An 18,722-nucleotide genomic window follows, 5' to 3' on the forward strand; every position below is an offset into this window, starting at 1 on the left:
ACTATAGACGCAGCGGAACCATTGTGCGTTCAGTGTATGACGCTAGTCGAATCTATTTGTCTGATGCACCATCTCATCTTCCGGCGTTAAGAAAATGGTGAGAATATTCAATCTTACTACGCATGTTTCATGTATAATCTTTGACGAAATGCACAAAACATGTAACAAATACAAGGCCTGTTATCATTGAACACAGTCATCTTTGTTTGAAGTAAATATTTTGCAGCTGTAAACTTCGGGAGCAACACATAAGCTGACGCGTCTGCTACAATGCCAATTTCCACTCCCTAACAATACAATCTACCTCGCTATGTAGTCAACTTCGTGTGAACAAATAATTGCAGGCAATTCTTAATACGTAGATATTACGGATTAATTAAACCATACATGTTTTAAATAATGGTAAGTTACAGTTCATATAAGGAAATCAGTCAATTAATATATATAATAATATTGAAATACATTCATTAGGCCCTGATCTATGGATATCACATGACATCAGAAAACCAGTCAGTATCTGGTGTGACCACCATTTGTTGCATGCAGCGCAACACATCTCCAACACAGAGTGGATCAGGCTGTTGATTATGGAATGTTATCCCTCCTCTGCAATGGCTGCGTGAAGTTGCTGGATATTGGCGGGAACTGGAACATGCTGTCGATCCAGAGCATCCCAAACATACTCAATGGTATGCAGGCCATGGAAGAACGGACATTTTCAACTTCCAGGAATTATATACAGATACTTGTGACATGGGGCCGTGCATTATGCTGAAAGATGAGGTAGTGGCGACAGATAAATGGCATGACATTGGGCCTCAGGATCTTGTCACGGTGTCTCTGCATTCAAATTGCAATCGACAAATTGCAATTGTGTTTGTTGCCCGTAGCTTATGCTTTCCCTTACCATAACCCCACCTCCACCATGGGTCACTGTTCACAAAGTTGACATCCGCAAACCGCTCGCCCACACAACGCCATACAAGCTAAGCTGTCTACCTGCCCAGTACAGTTGAAACCGGGATTCATCCATGAAGAGTACACTTCTCCAGCGTGCCAGTGGCCATCGACGGTGAGCATTTTCCCACTGAAGTCGTTTACGCCACCAAACTGCAGTCAGCTCATGACCCTGGTGAGGACGACAAACGGTTTCATTAGCTGTCTGGGAGGCTGGTCTCCGATGATCCCACAGGTGAAGAAGCCATATGTGAAGGTTGTGGGCTGGCGTGGTTACACGTGGTTGAGGCCGGTTGGATGTACTGCCAAATTCTCTAAAACAACATTGAATTATCTGGCAATGGCTATGGTGGACATTCCTGTAGTCAGCATACCAATTGCACACTCTCAACTTCAGACACCTTTGGCATTGTGTTGTGACAACTTCACTTGTTGCATTCTTATTTTGCATTTATTTTAGTTCAGTATAGACAAATAAGGAAACAATTCACAACTTTGCCTTTTGGACAATATTTAATTATTTTCAAATCCCTTTTACAGGCAGTGACACTGCACACAGACCTTGGGGATTTAAAAATCGAGCTGTTCTGTGAACGTGCCCCGAAATCATGTGAGGTGAGTCACACACTGTGTGTGCTGATTTGCTCTGATCATGGTGTCTCACCGGTCTTTGTTCTACCTCAATACTATACTTGGATTAGTCACCTCCATCGATAGAGGACTTAAAATTCTACAAACGCATGTCATACAGCAATTGGCTGCTACGCACTAGCTCAGCACCGGGATTAAACACTTGTCAAGTCAAACAGTAGTTACCTAGCCATAGCCATCTTCCACCTCTGCACTGTTTTGAGTGGAAATGTAATGCTATTCACTGCAGTTGATGTGCTTGTCCTAAAGCCAGCTGGGCAAGTAGCCTTCCCGTCTGCTTTGTGCCACTGGCATGGTCCTTAAACCAACCCCTTTATACTGCACTTGCCTTTTAATCAGGATTGGAATGATTTTAGGTGCCTATTTTAAATTTGATGTTGCACTAGCATACCCAATCACCATCCCTGCTTTACATCCTTTTGGTCTCTAGAACCAGGATTGAAGAACACTGCTCTACACTAGCAAGTCATTACAGTTGGCTGTAGCCAATAGATTGCTCTAATCAGAACTTTCTGTTTGTGTTGACAGAATTTCTTAGCCCTGTGTGCAGGTGGGTTCTACAATGGCTGCATATTCCACAGGAACATCAAAGGATTCATGGTTCAGACCGGCGACCCCACAGGTAGCTTTATCAGAACTGAATCGTGTTGGAAGGCTTATTGTCTTTAATTTGGCACTTTTTTTTTTAAAGGACCAATAGCCCAATGTACAAGTCAATTACTTTATCAGATACCAATTGTCAGCATGTCACTCCAAACCCATGGAATAGTTTGTTTTCTGATCATGGAAAGAAAATGATCTGCCTCTCTTGACAACATGCATTACTTTTTTAATCTTGGAAGGCACTGGAAAAGGAGGGACGAGTATTTGGGGACGGAAATTTGAAGATGAGCTGAGTGAACACCTAAAAGTGAGTACCTCAATGGGACAGGTAGCAACAATTCTCGGAATATATTAACTGACATTTTTTCATTTATTTCCGTGCAGCATAATGTGCGTGGCGTAGTTTCTATGGCGAACAACGGCCCCAACACTAATGCCTCCCAGTTCTTCTTCACCTATGCCAAGCAGCCCCATCTGGACATGAAGTACACCGTGTTTGGAAAGTAGGTCTTTGTGGATGTCTGAAGTTAGCTAACTAAGAGGATTATCAAGAATGGTTTCTGCTACAATCTGCCGTTGTATGTCATTGGGGATCCAAATACACACAGTGTCACTATTTAATGTGGTTATAAGTGATTGCTAGCAGATCATGACTTCAGTCTGTTATTTTGATCTAAACATTCTCTTGACTCTGCATATTATGTGGTTTGTGTTATCTCCAACATTTTGTGAACTAATGCATTGCTACAATACTTTTTTCCTCTGTTTATTTTCTTTCGATAAGCAGAATAATAGATGGCTTGGAAACACTGGATGAACTGGAGAAGCTCCCTGTCAATGAAAAGTCATTTCGGCCGCTGACTGAGTCTCGTATAAAGGACGTGACTCTTCATGCCAACCCATTTGCAGGATAGACTGTCTTAAGCACACGAACACACATCCCTAGACCTGACATCTGCTAATTTAGGTGAAATCTTCATTTAAGCCTCTCAAATGTTTAGACCATTTATAAACCAGAGGCCTTTGAATTCAGTAAGGCATCTAAAGAGACTGTCACTGGAGTTTAAAATATATTTCCCTTCATTGAATTTGGCATGTAGTATGTCCTCAATGCTTGGCCCTTGCAGCTATGTGAGCTCAATATGTTGGTTTTATAAGTAAATTGTTTAGTATTTTGTACCAAATAAACTTTTTTTTTTTACATTGTGTTTTCTTTTTTACACCATGATAACTTGACATGCCCTGGGTTTGTGAAATCCTTAAAGAAAACTGCATTCGTGGAGTTGCTGAGCACAGCCAACGATGGTGGCTCAATGAAGATTCGTTCACTCAGGGCGTTTACCATTGGAAACGATAGTTGGTTCCGGTCTAATTAACTTGGTGTCTCCCATACACACACCAATCTAATAGCAGCTGGTTCTGGTCTACTTGGTAGTTTGTTGACTTTAATTTAACCGTCTCTGGCACCGCCACAAGTGAACTTGACCGACATAAAATGAAATCGTAATAGACGTTCTAAAAGCAGTTACGGCCTCGGAAGGATTTCGGGTGAGTCGGATTTCAGTGCATGTTACCCCCTCAATCACACCGATCGTAAATGCACCAGAAGTACATTACTTTCCTATGGAACTCTGGGTTTGCCTCGCAGTTGCAGTGCGTTCTGTGGTACATACGTTGGATTTATCAAACGTATGCCTCAAACTGACGGGTTGACAATAGCGGTATCTAATGTTTAACTACGAAAATAGTTTTGTGAACCCAAAAGTGTACGTTTTATTCTAGAGGGGATGAAAAACAATTTGGTTAGGGTGTAGGGGCAGATTTGTTATATTGTCTTCAGGAGATTTTATTTACTTTATCTAGTCTGATCAGTGGAATAATTCTTATAACAATGGGATACAATAGAGGGTAATTACTGTGCTTGTCTGCAAGAACTCTACTGTTATTCCCCACTATTTTATTATTCCACTTCCCAATTTTACCAGTGTTATCACATATTTGAAATCTGATATGGCTACCGGTGTCTGAAAATGTATTTTGAGGCTGTGTTTTTGCAGCCATTTATCAACAGTTTTGAGCAAGTCATACAAATAAGCATTGGATATCTCCAGTAATCAAATATCATTTTGTACATTTTAGTATTATGCACATACTAGGTAGTAAGCAGTAAGGATGTAAGCAGACCCATGGGTAGAACAGGTGAGGTGGCTCATGCTATAGCCTTCATGGTGTCGGACGCTGTCACATTCATCACAGAGGTCAACCTACCCGTGGACAGGGGGCGCTATGCCATGTGTCCAATATAATATCCTGTGACTTCATCAGTGGCCTGTCAATACGAAACCCTGAACTATCTGGTTTGTGTCACTTTTGTATCTCTGGACCCCAGACAGATTAAGTGTACAGTATGCTCTGTTCTAGAGTAGAGAAGGGAAAAAATAAGGATCATGTGACAAATAAGACCCTGAGCTAAATGTTCAGCTAGACTTACATTTTGCTTAAAAATGAGATAAGAGTACCCTCATGTGGCGAAGAGGTGAAGTGTATAGAGTTGAGCCGCTCGCTATTCTTTCAAGATACATTTTTCAATAACTATTCATATTGCAGTATTTAAGTTGCAATAACACATGAGCTGTTTTACAATAAAAGCCTCGTGGTTCATGTACTATGATAACTATTAATACTACATTAAGTATTTAACTTTAATTGAGAACTAAACTCTGCTCAGTGACTTTGTAGCTGACAATGAAAGTTGTACTGGATAGATTATCAACTTTTTTTAATAAGAGAATGAGAACCAATGGAAACACACATCTATTTGGGTTTCAAATATTTATTGAACACCTGAATGTTGAAGAAAATGAAAGTGTTGAAAACTACAAGCTGTATAATTATGATGCTGACAGACAGAGGACCTGCAGAGATGAATGGGTGAAGTACACGATGACCACGGATATCTGTTCCTGGCCCTTAACAAAGACGTCAGATGACCCTTTGGATGTGTTATGGCTATACTAATGTAAGAACATGATGGAGGGCTGTTTAAGATGTGTGATATGAGAGGTATTCTGAGTTTATAGGTTGGTTGGTTGAGCTGACCGCCTGTACAGAGATTTCACAAACATGGTCAGCAAAGTAAAACAGTAAGGCATAAAAGCATTGAAAATGGTTCCAGTACAGTTATGATTATTAAAAAAACAAACCTATATAACAAAATCAATGAAGCCCCAAATTTATAAAAAATAAAAAATGCTCTGCTAATGATGGGTGTCTGGCTTAAAGTTTACAGAAAGTTGCAAAACCCATGGACATTAAATAACATAAATTAGCATGTTGGGATCCACTGTATACAACAAAGCTTTGCATAATTATACACATTTATACATTTCAACAAGTCAAAAATAAGACAAATCTTTCAATAATAGGTTCAGACTCATACAAAGGGGAGTACAATAGCGATGCAGAGAAAGAAACGCTGTTTGCTAGCTTGTTTTGCTAGCTTGGAGTGAATTTGAAAAATGTTCCTTCTTTGCATTCATACTGTGTAAAAAAATATTCCCTTTGCTGTAGACAAGGTTTATATGTTCTGTCAGGATTAAACAAGACCACCTCATAATCCACCACAGGAATTATTATAGCACCAGGTACCAGGTGTCATCATCTCTGGTTCAGCTCATTGAGAGATGGGAGGTAGACCGACTCTTCTGACACTCTCTGGATTCGCTCTCTAACTGCAAGCTTCAATTCATTTGACTAGGGAAACACACATCAGGAATGCAATAGCGCAATAGTTATTCGTAGACCGGTGGGCTTTTCTTCAGCACCTAATCACTATTACAAGTAGATTCATCCGTTATCTGCAGACCAGGCAGGAGAAAATAGCTGGACAGCACACACCTGTGGATGTATGTATGCTGGAAACTAAGCCTAAGCCTGAATGTTGTGATAATATTATATCCAATTGTTGGGTCTCACTGTAAACCTTTAATTGCTTTGAAAAACTGCAGAACGAGATATGTTTATTGCACTTTTATATTAAGATATACATATAACATGTATAAATAATACATGTGTATGTGTGACATTTAGAAGGATAAGTAATGCATTCATAATATGCAAATGCATTTATAATCGTTCCCTATTACTTTACACATTTCATAACATTTTGAGAGTTCATGACCATAGAAAGTAATAAGTTAAAAATGTTGTCCAAGAGTGATGTTAGAGACTCATTATTTTTTATCTCACTCGGGCATCCAGGGCTCGTGCCGTGCGACAGTAAAACAAGTCCCTGAAAAAAGCCAAAGCTTATCTTCTCTTCAGGCAGGCGGTAGGAACTAGTGTGAGACGTCTCAGTATCTCTGCAGTTTCTCCTGGTCTGTCCCTCAATGGTGCACCCTGCCTGTTCCTGCAGTCCGAGCATATGCTGGAGGGTTAGGGGCCTGGCCTGCCTCTCCTGAAGGGCCCCAGTATATGGGGACAGGAAGACCCCCTAACCTTCCCCATCCCCCCGCAAGTCACTCCTATGAGGAGGCTGTGTATGTACTGTATCCTGGGCCTCTATAAGAACAGGCCTCTATAAGAACAGGCCTCTATAAGAAGCACACGGGGCCCACCTCTAGGTGGTAGTGCGAGCCAGGCTCTGTGGCCGGTAGGTTATACACGTCCAGGATGGGGAGTAAGTTGGGGTCCTGGGTCTGGAAGACGAAATGGGTCTGGTGCCAGCGGCCATCTTTGATCTGAAAGACAAGGGGATTTTACTTTTTAGAACCTACAGAGACTGGTTTATTCAGACTGTGCAATACATTATATTCAGTTGGTATACAATTTACTATAATTAGAGCTTAATTACATGGTAGCCTTAAATACATGGTAGCGTTAAATACATGGTAGCCTTAAATACATGGTAGCCTTAAATACATGGTAGCCTATGTAACAACATGTAAAGTGTCATGCACTATTTCATCCACTATTCCACCAGCTGTATGTTCAGTAGGAGAGCAGCCTGTCACATGATCCAGGCTGGAGGTTGACATACCCAGCATTCGTCCTTCACTACGTGGGGCTCCAGGAGCCCTCCAGCCTGGATCATGTCTCCTCCGCTCCAGGCCTTGAAGCGCACCGCGGTGGGGGAGGGCTCCAGGGAGGAGCTGTTGGCCCACACAGGAACGTTCAGGCAGTGGATGGTGATGTGCTGCACTGCCTCAGAGCTCAGGAGATGGAGGAAGTTCATCTGGATACGACCCACCCCCATCTCCAGCTGCAGACGGACACACATCAACTACCGTTACAATTTAATCCCTAATCTATTGTGTCAGACAACACCAGTGGACATGCAAGATTTGGTTCTGGATGCCAGATACAAAACCTGTCTGAAGTAAAAATATAGGATGTGTCAAAAGAAACAAAAGACAGGAAATTCAAATGAGCTAAATAGTAAGAATGCTGTTCTGTAGTACAGTACGACGGTTGTGTGTGGAAACATACAGATGTAGGTTCTTCATTTGAGCCAGTTTGCTACAGCAGGAAAATAATCCTGCAGCAACAGGAAATGTGAATTATTATGTGGATCCTAATTAATGGGCATTTTTGTAGGGGTTGATACATATTTCGTAAGGGAAAATAAAGTCTGAAATTTCAAAGTGTAAATTGCAAACTTCAAAAGCCTTTTTAAATCTAAAATACACTACAAGTTTCTCTGAAAACCTGACTAAAATATTGGATTCCGATTATCAGTTGTTTTGACTGGATTGTGGCTTGTTTTGACTGTAAATGGCTGAGTAGTAGTGGAAGTTGATGCTGACCTTGGATACTGTGATGGGTTTCAGACAGGTCTGACCACCACTGCTGAAGTTACACGTCACCTCGACGGAGTCAGCAGAGCAGCCGAGGTTTGGGTCGATCCAGTAAGTTCCTTAGGAAAGGAGAACAAACTGAGTGAAAAAGGAGTCTTGATACAGTAGTGTACTTTTAACAGAGTGGACAAGTATGTAATGCTTTAGGAAGGGATATCACTGGTCAGGTGTATATAATTATCACTATAGATGACAATTGATAGCTTAGTTATAGCTTATAACTAATCAGGTCCACATTGTCTAGAAAAACTATTGGACCAAGTATACTGTAACTGAAGGATTGAACCCAAAATGTGAACCTCAGGCTACAGTGTGTCCTGTATCTCAGACGATGTTTGTGCCTTCCTCACCATCATTCATCCTCTGTTCACAGTCTTTGAGGTCTCTGCAGATGCGCGCGGGGTTGTCGTGGGTTCCTAGTGGGTTCTTCAGGCTCTGGATCAAGGTGCTGAGGTAGTGGAGGGTCTTGAATATCTCTGTACCCTGGTGGTCCAACATGGGCAGGTCCATGTCGTGGTAACTCTAGAAATGATAAGAGACAAACGGTCACACACTGAGCACCAAATCTGCACAAACATCCAGCCACCATTGGAGAGTGATAAATGACAAGCATGAGGGTAACCGTACTTTTGTCATGCATTAATGCTAATGGAATATTTGTGTAAGAGTTGGTCATACATACAGTACGAACATGCAAGTTCTCTGTATTGTACTGGGTACATTGCTTATTTGCCAAGGGACCAATGATGCTTCTCACAGTGACTCACCTCTGACCTCAGCGCAGCATGGGAATCAATAATGAGCTGAAAAGCAGCACCGATAGCCTCCCTTCTCTAGAAGAGAAGACAAAAAGACAAAAGTATGGACTCTGAAACATTCTCCCACATTCACGCCTTACTCCTCTCCATTGCTTCTGAGAAAGTCCAATTGTAAATAGAGGAGACTTACAAATGGCATAGAACCAGGGAGACCCTATAAGACAATGGAAATAAAAGGGGGGGGGGGCTTAATGCATGGTCCAGTCATAGTGCAGCATATAAAAAAATCTGAAAAACGAGTGATACCACAATTGCAAAGTCTTTACATAAATAACAGAAAATACTTACTGGGGGTCCGGGTGGTCCACGAGGACCAGGAGGACCCCTTGGTCCTTGTACCCCCTGTTTATAAAAAAGCAAGATCAATATTGGATTAATACACCCCCCCTAGACCATAATGCTGCAGTTTGACCTCTCAATATCAAGATCCTCTTCATCTAAACTCCTCTGCCAACAGACGGTAAAGCAGCGGCAAGCAGTAAGTAGCCTTTCTGTCTCAACTTATTCCTAGTTGTCATGGTGAGTGGAACAACAAACAGAAGCACTGAGGGAAATGAAAAGTGCTTTAGGGGTTGAGGCTGAATCTCTTCTAAGCAGTGTGCTCTACATACTAAGCACCCGCTCCTGTCCTGTGATAAGTAGTGTGCTCTACATACTAAGCACCCTATCATGTCCTGTGATAAGTAGTGTGCTCTGTCCTGTGATAAGTAGTGTGCTCTCATACTAAGCATAAGTAGTGTGCTCTACATACTAAGCACCCTATCCTGTCCTGTGATAAGTAGTGTGCCTCTACATACTAAGCACCCGCTCCTGTCCTGTGATAAGTAGTGTGCTCTACATACTAAGCACCCTATCATGTCCTGTGATAAGTAGTGTGCTCTACATACACCCTATCCTGTCACCCGCACCCGCTCCTGTCCTGTGATAAGTAGTGTGCTCTACATACTAAGCACCCTATCATGTCCTGTGATAAGTAGTGTGCTCTACATACTAAGCACCCGCTCCTGTCCTGTGATAAGTAGTGTGCTCTACATACTAAGCACCCTATACTAAGCACCCGCTCATAAGTAGTGTGCTACTAAGCACCCTGTCCTGTGATAAGTAGTGTGCTCTACATACTAAGCACCCTAATAAGTAGTGTGCTCTACATACTAAGCACCCGCTATCCTGTCCTGTGATAAGTAGTGTGCTCTACATACTAAGCACCATACTACCTGTCCTGTGATACTCTAAGCACCCTATCCTGTCCTATTCTGTCCTGTGATAAGTAGTGTGCTCTACATACTAAGCACCCGTCCTCCTGTCCTGTGATAAGTAGTGTGCTCTACATACTATAAGCACCCTATTCTGTCCTGTGATAAGTAGTGTGCTCTACATACTAAGCACCCTATCATGTCCTGTGATAAGTAGTGTGCTCTACATACTAAGCACCCTATCATGTCCTGTGATAAGTAGTGTGCTCTACATACTAAGCACCCTATCATGTCCTGTGATAAGTAGTGTGCTCTACATACTAAGCACCCTATTCTGTCCTGTGATAAGTAGTGTGCTCTACATACTAAGCACCCTATCATGTCCTGTGATAAGTAGTGTGCTCTACATACTAAGCACCCTATCCTGTCCTGTGATAAGTAGTGTGCTCTACATACTAAGCACCCTATCATGTCCTGTGATAAGTAGTGTGCTCTACATACTAAGCACCCTATAAGTAGTGTGCTCTATGTCCTGTCCTGATAAGTAGTGTGCTCTACATACTAAGCACCCTATATCCTGTCCTGTGATAAGTAGTGTGCATGTCCTGTGATAAGTAGTGTGCTCTACATACTAAGCACCCGCTCCTGTCCTGTGATAAGTAGTGTGCTCTACATACTAACCCTATCATGCACCCATATCATGTCCTGTGATAAGTAGTGTGCTCTACATACTAAGCACCCTCTGTCCTGTGATAAGTAGTGTGCATACTAAGCACCCTATCCTGTCCTGTGATAAGTAGTGTGCTCTACATACTAAGCACCCTATCATGTCCTGTAATAAGTAGTGTGCTCTACATACTAACCCTATCCTGTCACCCTATCATGTCCTGTGATAAGTAGTGTGCTCTACATACTAAGCACCCTATCCTGTCCTGTGATAAGTAGTGTGCTCTCCATACTAAGCACCCTATCATGTCCTGTGATAATTAGTGTGCTCTCCATACTAAGCACCCGCTCCTGTCCTGTGATAAGTAGTGTGCTCTACATACTAAGCACCCTATCATGTCCTGTGATAAGTAGTGTGCTCTACATACTAAGCACCCGCCTCCTGTCCTGTGATAAGTAGTGTGCTCTGTCCTGTGATAAGTAGTGTGCATACTAAGCACCCGCTCCTGTCCTGTGATAAGTAGTGTGCTCTACATACTAAGCACCCTATCCTGTCCTGTGATAAGTAGTGTGCTCTACATACTAAGCACCCTATCCTGTCCTGTGATAAGTAGTGTGCTCTACATACTAAGCACCCTATTCTGTCCTGTGATAAGTAGTGTGCTCTCCATACTAAGCACCCTATCCTGTCCTGTGATAAGTAGTTTGCTCTACATACTAAGCACCCTATCATGTCCTGTGATAATTAGTGTGCTCTCCATACTAAGCACCCTATTCTGTCCTGTGATCACTCTAAGCCTTGGTGTAAGGCAGAGCTGGGTTCAAATACTATTTGAAATAATTTCAAATACTTTGTGTGATTCATTTCCTGTCTTAATGGACCAATAGAATAGTGCCACAACTCTAAACCCCGCCCATCTGAAATTCCAGGCAGAAAGGCTAGAGTATATACTCAAAATACTGTTTGAACCCAGGCCTGGAATAAGGGATATGATTCATAAAAACAAGGACACGCACCATATCCCCTCGACTTCCTTTGTCACCTTGGGGACCCTGAGAGAGAGAGAGCGAGCGAGAGAGAGGGGAAGTTACTCCATCGCCCCCCCCAAAAAACTGAGTGATAACATGTTCTTTGGCAGATAAGGGGTATGAGATATGATGATGTACATACTGTATTACCACTGGGGCCGATGATACCGACTGGGCCTGTGGCACCAACATTACCCTGTAGAGAGAGAGAGAGAGAGAGAGAAAGATAAACATTGTTAGTGAGGGCAGCCACTATCTGAATTAACAAGGAATATGTTGTCAATATGGTGGCCCTCTTTCACTTAGTTAGTTGAGCAGGGTGTTTGCAACACCATGATAGTGGGTTTGATTTCCCAGGACCACCCGTACGGAAAATGTATGGATAAAAGCGTCTGAATTATGGCATATACTATATGTATTATATATTAATATGCCCTGTTTTTCAGCCTAGGATGAACTATTGACCCAAGTTCCAATCTATAAATAGGCCATGTCACCTGACCAGGAAAAACACAGAGAATTACGTAATAACAATTTTTCGAATCTCCTTTTACCATCAAGCCATGTGGCCCTTTCGGTCCCTGAATGCCGGCTGGGCCCAGATCTCCTGGAGGTCCCTATGAAGACAAAACATATGTGTTGATAAGATACAATGTGTTAATAAGGCAAGTATCACTTCATATAGAAGCTTAGGCCAACTGAGTGCCAAGGTTGCACCATATGGGCTGTATGTAATATGCACAGTAAGCAACACAGTCAGCAAGAGACACAACACTGCAAGTTTCTTCAGTTAACAGCTCTTTTACTGGAAATTATTATTTGATAGGTCTTGATGATGAGTCAGTAAGCCTACAGTGCGTCTGACATCTAATTTGCCAAGTCAGAGAGTCTATCTCCACTTCTGCATTAACGCCAAGGCTCAGCAGCCTAACATTCCTCTGTGCGATGTGTGTATACAGTATGTTAAAATGGAACACTCTCGGAAAAATGTTCAGTAAAGCCTGTAACTTCTCGGTTTTCTTAGCTGCCCAACACCTGCAGAGCAACATCACTGGAGAGTAATAAAGTAACTGAAGTTATGGCGTGTTAAGTGACATTACACGTGGGTGGAGTAAACTTCTCGTGGACCGTGATAGATTTTCTGCCCCAATGCAGCAGTCTTTAATTCCATTTATCCCTTTCAGAGCAAAGACAATAAACGCTACCAAATCGTTTGAGGCTTTAAATTCCTTTAAAGCTTTTTCCTATTAATCTCCAGCAGATCCCTGATTTCCTGCTGAAAATGGGTTCTGCTTTTTTGCCGGTGTTTTATTAGAACCATATTTTCTGCGGCTTAGAACTTCATTCTTGATGGTCCACGTTTAAAGCCCTGTGTTATTTGATCATGTGACTCAGGTGTGAGATGAAAATGGGGTGGGGAAGTCTAGCGTACCTTCGGTCCGAACATCCCGAGAATCCCTGGGTACCCTGATTCACCTGTGTCACCCTGGGGAGAGAAATGGAACCATCTTCATCGTCCTCACCTCCTCATCATCATTATCATGTCCTAGTCATGATGACCAATCAAACGGACTCAGCAATGTTGCTATGTTACTCACGGGCTGTCCTTTGTTCCCCTGGTCACCCTGTTTTCCTGGAATTCCCATCCCACCAATGTGGCCTCTTTTCCCTGAATATCCAGTTTGGCCGGGGAGACCCCTCTCACCCTGTGACACACACACAAGGACAGACAGCCACTTAGGACCAGTACCGTGTGGAGAAGGTTGATTTCTTTCAACACTCGAGTGGGAAGTTATGATGGAGCAATAGCTCAGGTGCTTATTTCTCGTCCTTCAGACCTTGTACAACATATAATAGGATGACCATGGTGGTCACAGTTCATTGGGGCATGTTCTCTCTTCTCTCTCACCTTGGGTCCGAAGGAGCCCTGGTCGCCTGGAAGCCCTGGCACGCCCATTTTACCACTGTTACCAGCTTTGCCAATGATACCAAACTCTCCGTCGTCTCCTTGCTCCCCCTAAGGAGTGGACACAAACAATTGAGGATGGTTGAGGCTTAACAGAGAAGACCAATCATACAGTAGCAAAATACTCTGCTTATTTCAGTCAATGAAAAGAATGCACAGTTATGGTGTCTGTCCTTCCTCACCTTCATTCCTTTGTCACCATCTTTCCCAGGAGGCCCGTCCATTCCAGGTTGGCCCTCAAGGCCCTCTCTTCCCACCACTCCCTTTGGGCCAGGTGGACCCTCAGGACCCTGGAAAAGATAGAGATTAATGCTACATATGAGATGCATTCTAGCACAGTCAATCAATTAATCAATCAACCAATCAATCAATAAATGACATGCAGTATTAAAATGAAAAGATACAGATCTCACTCACCGGTGGTCCTTTGGTCCCAGACTCGCCTTGTTTGCCCCGTTTGCCTTTCTGACCCTGGAGTAGATCAGAGAGGTATAGACCATCAGCTCCAACATGACATCACTACATAGCAAAAGAGCCCCAATGCATTCAAATCGAATTAAAGGGGTACCAAAGTGGTTGAAACTGGTGTTGTGAGGTAAAACTGGATCCACCAGTTTGGTTGTTGTTGAGGTATTTTGTCCTTACTTGATCTCCTTTGGATCCTTTCAGACCCTGTATTCCCCTTGGTCCAGGATGTCCCTACAATATTAAAAAAAAAAGAACGAACGAATGAAAGATGAAACAATCAAACAAACAACACGTTTTACCTTTCTTTAATAGGTAGATATTCTAATGTGGACACTGTCTCAAATTTGATTTGATTCAGTGTGAGAGAACACATTTTATCATGTCACAAACAGAACATTTTACTTACAGGTAGTCCAGTTGCTCCGGCTTTGCCTCTCGATCCGTCCACCCCTGGCTGGCCCTGGGAAATAGACATTTGTTAATGTTAGCCGTTTCCATGAATAAAGTATATGTTCCAAATGAGACAACATCAACGTATACAATAAAATCGACGTCCCACTTACTAGGTATCCTGGGTCCCCTGATTCTCCTCTGTCTCCCCTGTCTCCGGTAGGACCCTGGTTTCAGATGGGAACCAAACAGAATGAAGCATATAGATCCCTAGCTATTTTAGCAAGGAAACACCAAAGTACACAGCAGGCGGAGGGCTACATGAACTCACTCTGTCACCTTGTGGACCGGGAGGGCCTTCCACCTTATTGTCCTCCCCCTGTTCACCCTGGAAAACATACAGGGAAAACAGATTTTTTTTTTTTCAATTAAACATTTTAATAAAGTTAAATTCATGATATTCCTTCCAGTACAATGGAATATTCCAAGCAATTATAGTTTTTGTTGGTGATGTAATAGGTTGCTTTCAATAAAAAGGGGACCGAGATTGCATTAAATGTTCCAGGGACTTTACAGGGGCCGGTGAATGATGTGGAATGCTTGTAGTATTTCATAGTGCATGAGGATCAGCTAAGCACAGGAGGAAACAGTGGAACAGGGATCCAAAACGAAACAATTTATGAGTAGTGGCACAATATTGATCTCATTAGAAAGTAAGTATGGTCAACATCGTGAGTTGACCAGCAAACAGAAAAGAGTACTTCATATCGAAGTCCTATTTATCAAACTGAACCATGATTGATCTGATTAATGATGACAAGGAGTATTCCAATAGCAGTTGAAAGCAGTTTGTGGCCAATGACCTACATTTGATACAATTTCTCCAGAGTTAATGAGAAGTGCCATTGTGCGTACCATTGATCAATTATATTTAATCGCTTCTTGTGGGATAATCAGACTGAAATAGCCGTGGAATTCAGTCACTCTCAGCGGCTGGAAACCATGTGATATGGCTAGGACTTTTTCCTGATAGCAATGGCCTATCTCTAGTGCCCAGTAATTGCCTATCTCTAGGGCCCAGAGTTTATCCTGGTCAGGGCACGTGTTCAGGAGAAACTCCTAGCTCTACCAACATGTGATAATGGGATATGTGGGACATACAGTATGTATGCAAATGTGTGCAAACATGACTGTCAGTCATTTTGGATAAAAGTGTCTGCTGAATCGCACACATTAACATTAGTTTTATATATTACATGGATTGACTATAGGACAGAATGAGAGATGGACAGTGCTACGGCTGTCACCACTAATCCTCCAAAGACCATAAATCTAGACACACATGTCAAGACACCCACAAAGAGAGAGCTATTAGACACAGACAGGACTGTGGGAAGTGTACCTTTTCACCTTTTGGTCCAGGAGGTCCCAGTGGGCCTTGCCGTCCTGTGTGGCCCTACAATCATGGAGGAGGACAATAGAGACCGTGTTATTCATCACACAGGGCAACAACAATAGCTACCTTCTGGGAGGCATTCAATGGTATGTGTCATTAGGTAAACTATACTCACTGAAGGAAGCAATTTAGATACAGTAGATTTTAGATTTATTTATTTAACTAGGCAAGTCAGTTAAGAACAAATTCTTATTTACAATGACGGCCTACACCGGCCAAACACAGGCCATGCTGAGTCAATTGTGTGCCGCCCTATTGGACTCCCAATCGCAGCCGGTTGTGATACAGTCTAGATTTGAACCAGGTTGTCTGTAGTGACGCCTCTAGCTGAGATGCAGTGCCTTAGACCACTGTGCCACTTGGGAGCCCAATGATAATGTCCTAGGTGGCAATGCTTCATAACTCTTCCTCGATCATCTGGCTATATTTAATTGATATAGAATCATATTGAGTTGATATTGAGTGAAGGATATTGTATGTGGTGAAGGGTACACATTTTACCTCGTATCCTGTGATGCCTGTTTCACCTTGCTGGCCCATTCTCCCTGGTGCACCCTGTAAATGTCAGATGTTCACTGTTTACGACCGAGCACATTAGGAAACCAACATATCAGAGGAAAAACCAGGAACAAATCCACAGGGCCTTCCTTACCACTGGCCCAATGGTTCCTCTCGACCCCTTCGGCCCAGGAAATCCTGCTTCTCCTTGTTCACCAATTGCCCCAGTCTCTCCCAGGTGACCCATGTGACCTTTGCTGCCCTAGAGAAGGGTCGCAATAGAGCAGGCATGCAAAAATAGCAAGGTTGACTTTCAGTGACTGGCAACTCGTGTGTGGATAGTTTTACAGAGTCAACTCTCCATTTTGAATGTCCACTTTCAACACAGTGGCCCTAGAGGCCATTGATGCCTAATGTTTGTTGAATACAATAACAGATAAGGAGACATCACACTTTCTTTAAAAACCAAGAAAGGTACGGTGAAACAACTAACAGGTGTACTTCATGAGGAACTGAGCTGACATACATACCTTCTCTCCTGGTTTTCCTCTTTCACCAAACTTGCCAGGTTTGCCCTCCTGACCCTGGAAGACAGTTATTGGTGGCAGAAGTCAGCAGTTTATTTTAACAGCAATAAACCTCTATGATGAAGACAAGGCAAAGGTCAAAATGGTCATCCACAGTATTCTCAGTAAAGACAGTTTGCAGGAGACAAAAGTGTGTTGGTATCCTTTTTGCCTTGACATGTTGTAGCGTACTAGATGCAGAGTAACATTTCATCTAAAACAACAGCAAGTGAAGTGAGAAACTCATCAATCTGATTCATGAGAACCTGAGAGTCAAGTACAGGAAATGTAAATATGTTAGGTTGAGTTTGGACACTCACCCACACTCCCACTAAGCCAGGAAGTCCGGGAGACCCTTCCTTTCCTTTCAGTCCGGTGCCACCCCTCTCTCCTATACCCCCCTCCGGTCCCATGTCCCCCTTCTCGCCCTGAGCAGAGAACCAAGAAGACAATTATACCTGATTACACATTTCATGGGTGCAGATGTTAGCGGTAGTAGAAAATATTCAGACAAGGTCTTTGAAGGCCGAAGTGGAGAAGGGTAGGGTCCCTTGTGAACAGCAATGTATTTCCAAAACAACTCCTGCCAGAAGGAAGAGCTCAAAATAGGCCTGCTGCCTGCTCCCTGTTTATTTTCACTCAGCGTCAACAGAATTCAGCTCCAACTCTACGACAGCCAGCATCTTACACAATGCAACACTTGAGTCTGACTAAAAAAAATTACAGTTTAACAGTGTAGTACAGTTCATTAACTCCATATGAACATGGCTTAGATCACATCTGATGACGATAGAATCACATTCTCTTGTGAATGGCTGTTCAAAACAGTGACAGTTATCCTAAAACACGCTCTTCTCTTCTACTAAGAACTGGCTATGAACCCATAAGAGTCTGAGCCCTGTCTAAGCTGTATGGAATTGTTTTAAGAAGGTCATAACAAGGATCATTTTGCTATTTGATTTAGAATTTTAAGACCCCTTGAAGCATCCCCAAAATATAACAAATAATTATTTGATGAAAGATCATTTTTGGCCTTACTGCTATTAGCCCATACAAATGCATTGTAAAACACATTCACTACATAGAACAGTAAATAGTTTGTTCTGAAGTGTCTGTCCTATATCTGAGAGAGATAAGAAAGATCAGGAAACATTTGTATATTTGTTTTTTCACATGTATTTAACCCCTTATTTTTTGTATGTACTGTACTTCCATTCACTTTTTCAACTGATACCGGTGGACCTTCAGACGAGTCTTGTGAGGCCTGTCGGTGTCCTAAAGCAGAACCGGCACGTACGTGTTCGCGAGAGTCTCACCTTTCCACAGACGGGTCAGATTAGTGGGTTGCCCAAACTGTTCAGACGCTACAGACCATTTTGTGAGAAGACCGATTTTCTGGACGTCTCATGGTCTGAAAAGCACCGCTCTAGCTCTGTTACCTTTCATCGCAGATGCAGAAGTGCGACATGGGAGGATGCGGTGGATTGAGACGCATCCAATGCAACAACAAAAAACATCTCTCTAGCTTTAACTGATGGGGGCGTGGACATCGACCTTAGGGGGTTAAACAGCCATACCCTAACTGGAGATATGTACATATAACTAA

At 42.6% G+C, this 18,722-nt stretch overlaps 2 protein-coding genes across 4 annotated transcripts in view; one reads left to right on the forward strand and one right to left on the reverse strand.

Annotated features, from left to right (window-relative positions):
- The first annotated feature begins 15 nt into the window (after positions 1-15).
- ppil3 (peptidylprolyl isomerase (cyclophilin)-like 3) lies at positions 16-3,412 on the forward strand. Its single transcript, XM_064936379.1, has 6 exons — positions 16-97; positions 1,498-1,572; positions 2,137-2,230; positions 2,451-2,518; positions 2,596-2,714; positions 2,999-3,412. The coding sequence occupies exons 1-6, from the start codon at positions 95-97 to the stop codon at positions 3,123-3,125; spliced, it is 486 nt and encodes a 161-aa protein (XP_064792451.1). The 5' UTR covers positions 16-94; the 3' UTR covers positions 3,126-3,412.
- A 1,616-nt stretch (positions 3,413-5,028) lies between these two features.
- Positions 5,029-18,722, reverse strand: part of LOC135513807 (collagen alpha-1(XXVII) chain B-like) — a 113,759-nt gene continuing 100,065 nt past the window's right edge. The window contains exons 37-60 of one of the 3 annotated variants that reach the window (XM_064936746.1): positions 17,437-17,544; positions 17,081-17,134; positions 16,705-16,812; positions 16,554-16,607; positions 15,999-16,052; positions 14,928-14,984; positions 14,770-14,823; positions 14,613-14,666; positions 14,384-14,437; positions 14,156-14,209; positions 13,921-14,028; positions 13,682-13,789; positions 13,371-13,478; positions 13,205-13,258; positions 12,327-12,389; positions 11,915-11,968; positions 11,761-11,796; positions 9,173-9,226; positions 9,015-9,038; positions 8,834-8,899; positions 8,417-8,588; positions 8,016-8,125; positions 7,250-7,471; positions 5,029-6,950 (exon numbers count right to left, since the gene is read on the reverse strand). In XM_064936746.1, coding sequence (XP_064792818.1) covers positions 6,804-6,950; positions 7,250-7,471; positions 8,016-8,125; positions 8,417-8,588; positions 8,834-8,899; positions 9,015-9,038; positions 9,173-9,226; positions 11,761-11,796; positions 11,915-11,968; positions 12,327-12,389; positions 13,205-13,258; positions 13,371-13,478; positions 13,682-13,789; positions 13,921-14,028; positions 14,156-14,209; positions 14,384-14,437; positions 14,613-14,666; positions 14,770-14,823; positions 14,928-14,984; positions 15,999-16,052; positions 16,554-16,607; positions 16,705-16,812; positions 17,081-17,134; positions 17,437-17,544 — 1,977 coding nt within the window. In that variant the 3' untranslated portion in view covers positions 5,029-6,803. The other 2 variants (XM_064936748.1, XM_064936747.1) reach the window with 2 other exon arrangements.

This window comes from Oncorhynchus masou, chromosome 25 (genome assembly GCF_036934945.1).
Source record: "Oncorhynchus masou masou isolate Uvic2021 chromosome 25, UVic_Omas_1.1, whole genome shotgun sequence".
NCBI lineage: Eukaryota > Metazoa > Chordata > Actinopteri > Salmoniformes > Salmonidae > Oncorhynchus > Oncorhynchus masou.

Excerpts from the sequence above, each read along its gene's own strand:
- ppil3 (XM_064936379.1), top strand. Across the intron at positions 2,519-2,595 it reads AGCTGAGTGAACACCTAAAA|CATAATGTGCGTGGCGTAGT; the intron begins GTGAGTACCTCA and ends ATTTCCGTGCAG. Across the intron at positions 2,715-2,998 it reads AAGTACACCGTGTTTGGAAA|AATAATAGATGGCTTGGAAA; the intron begins GTAGGTCTTTGT and ends TTCGATAAGCAG.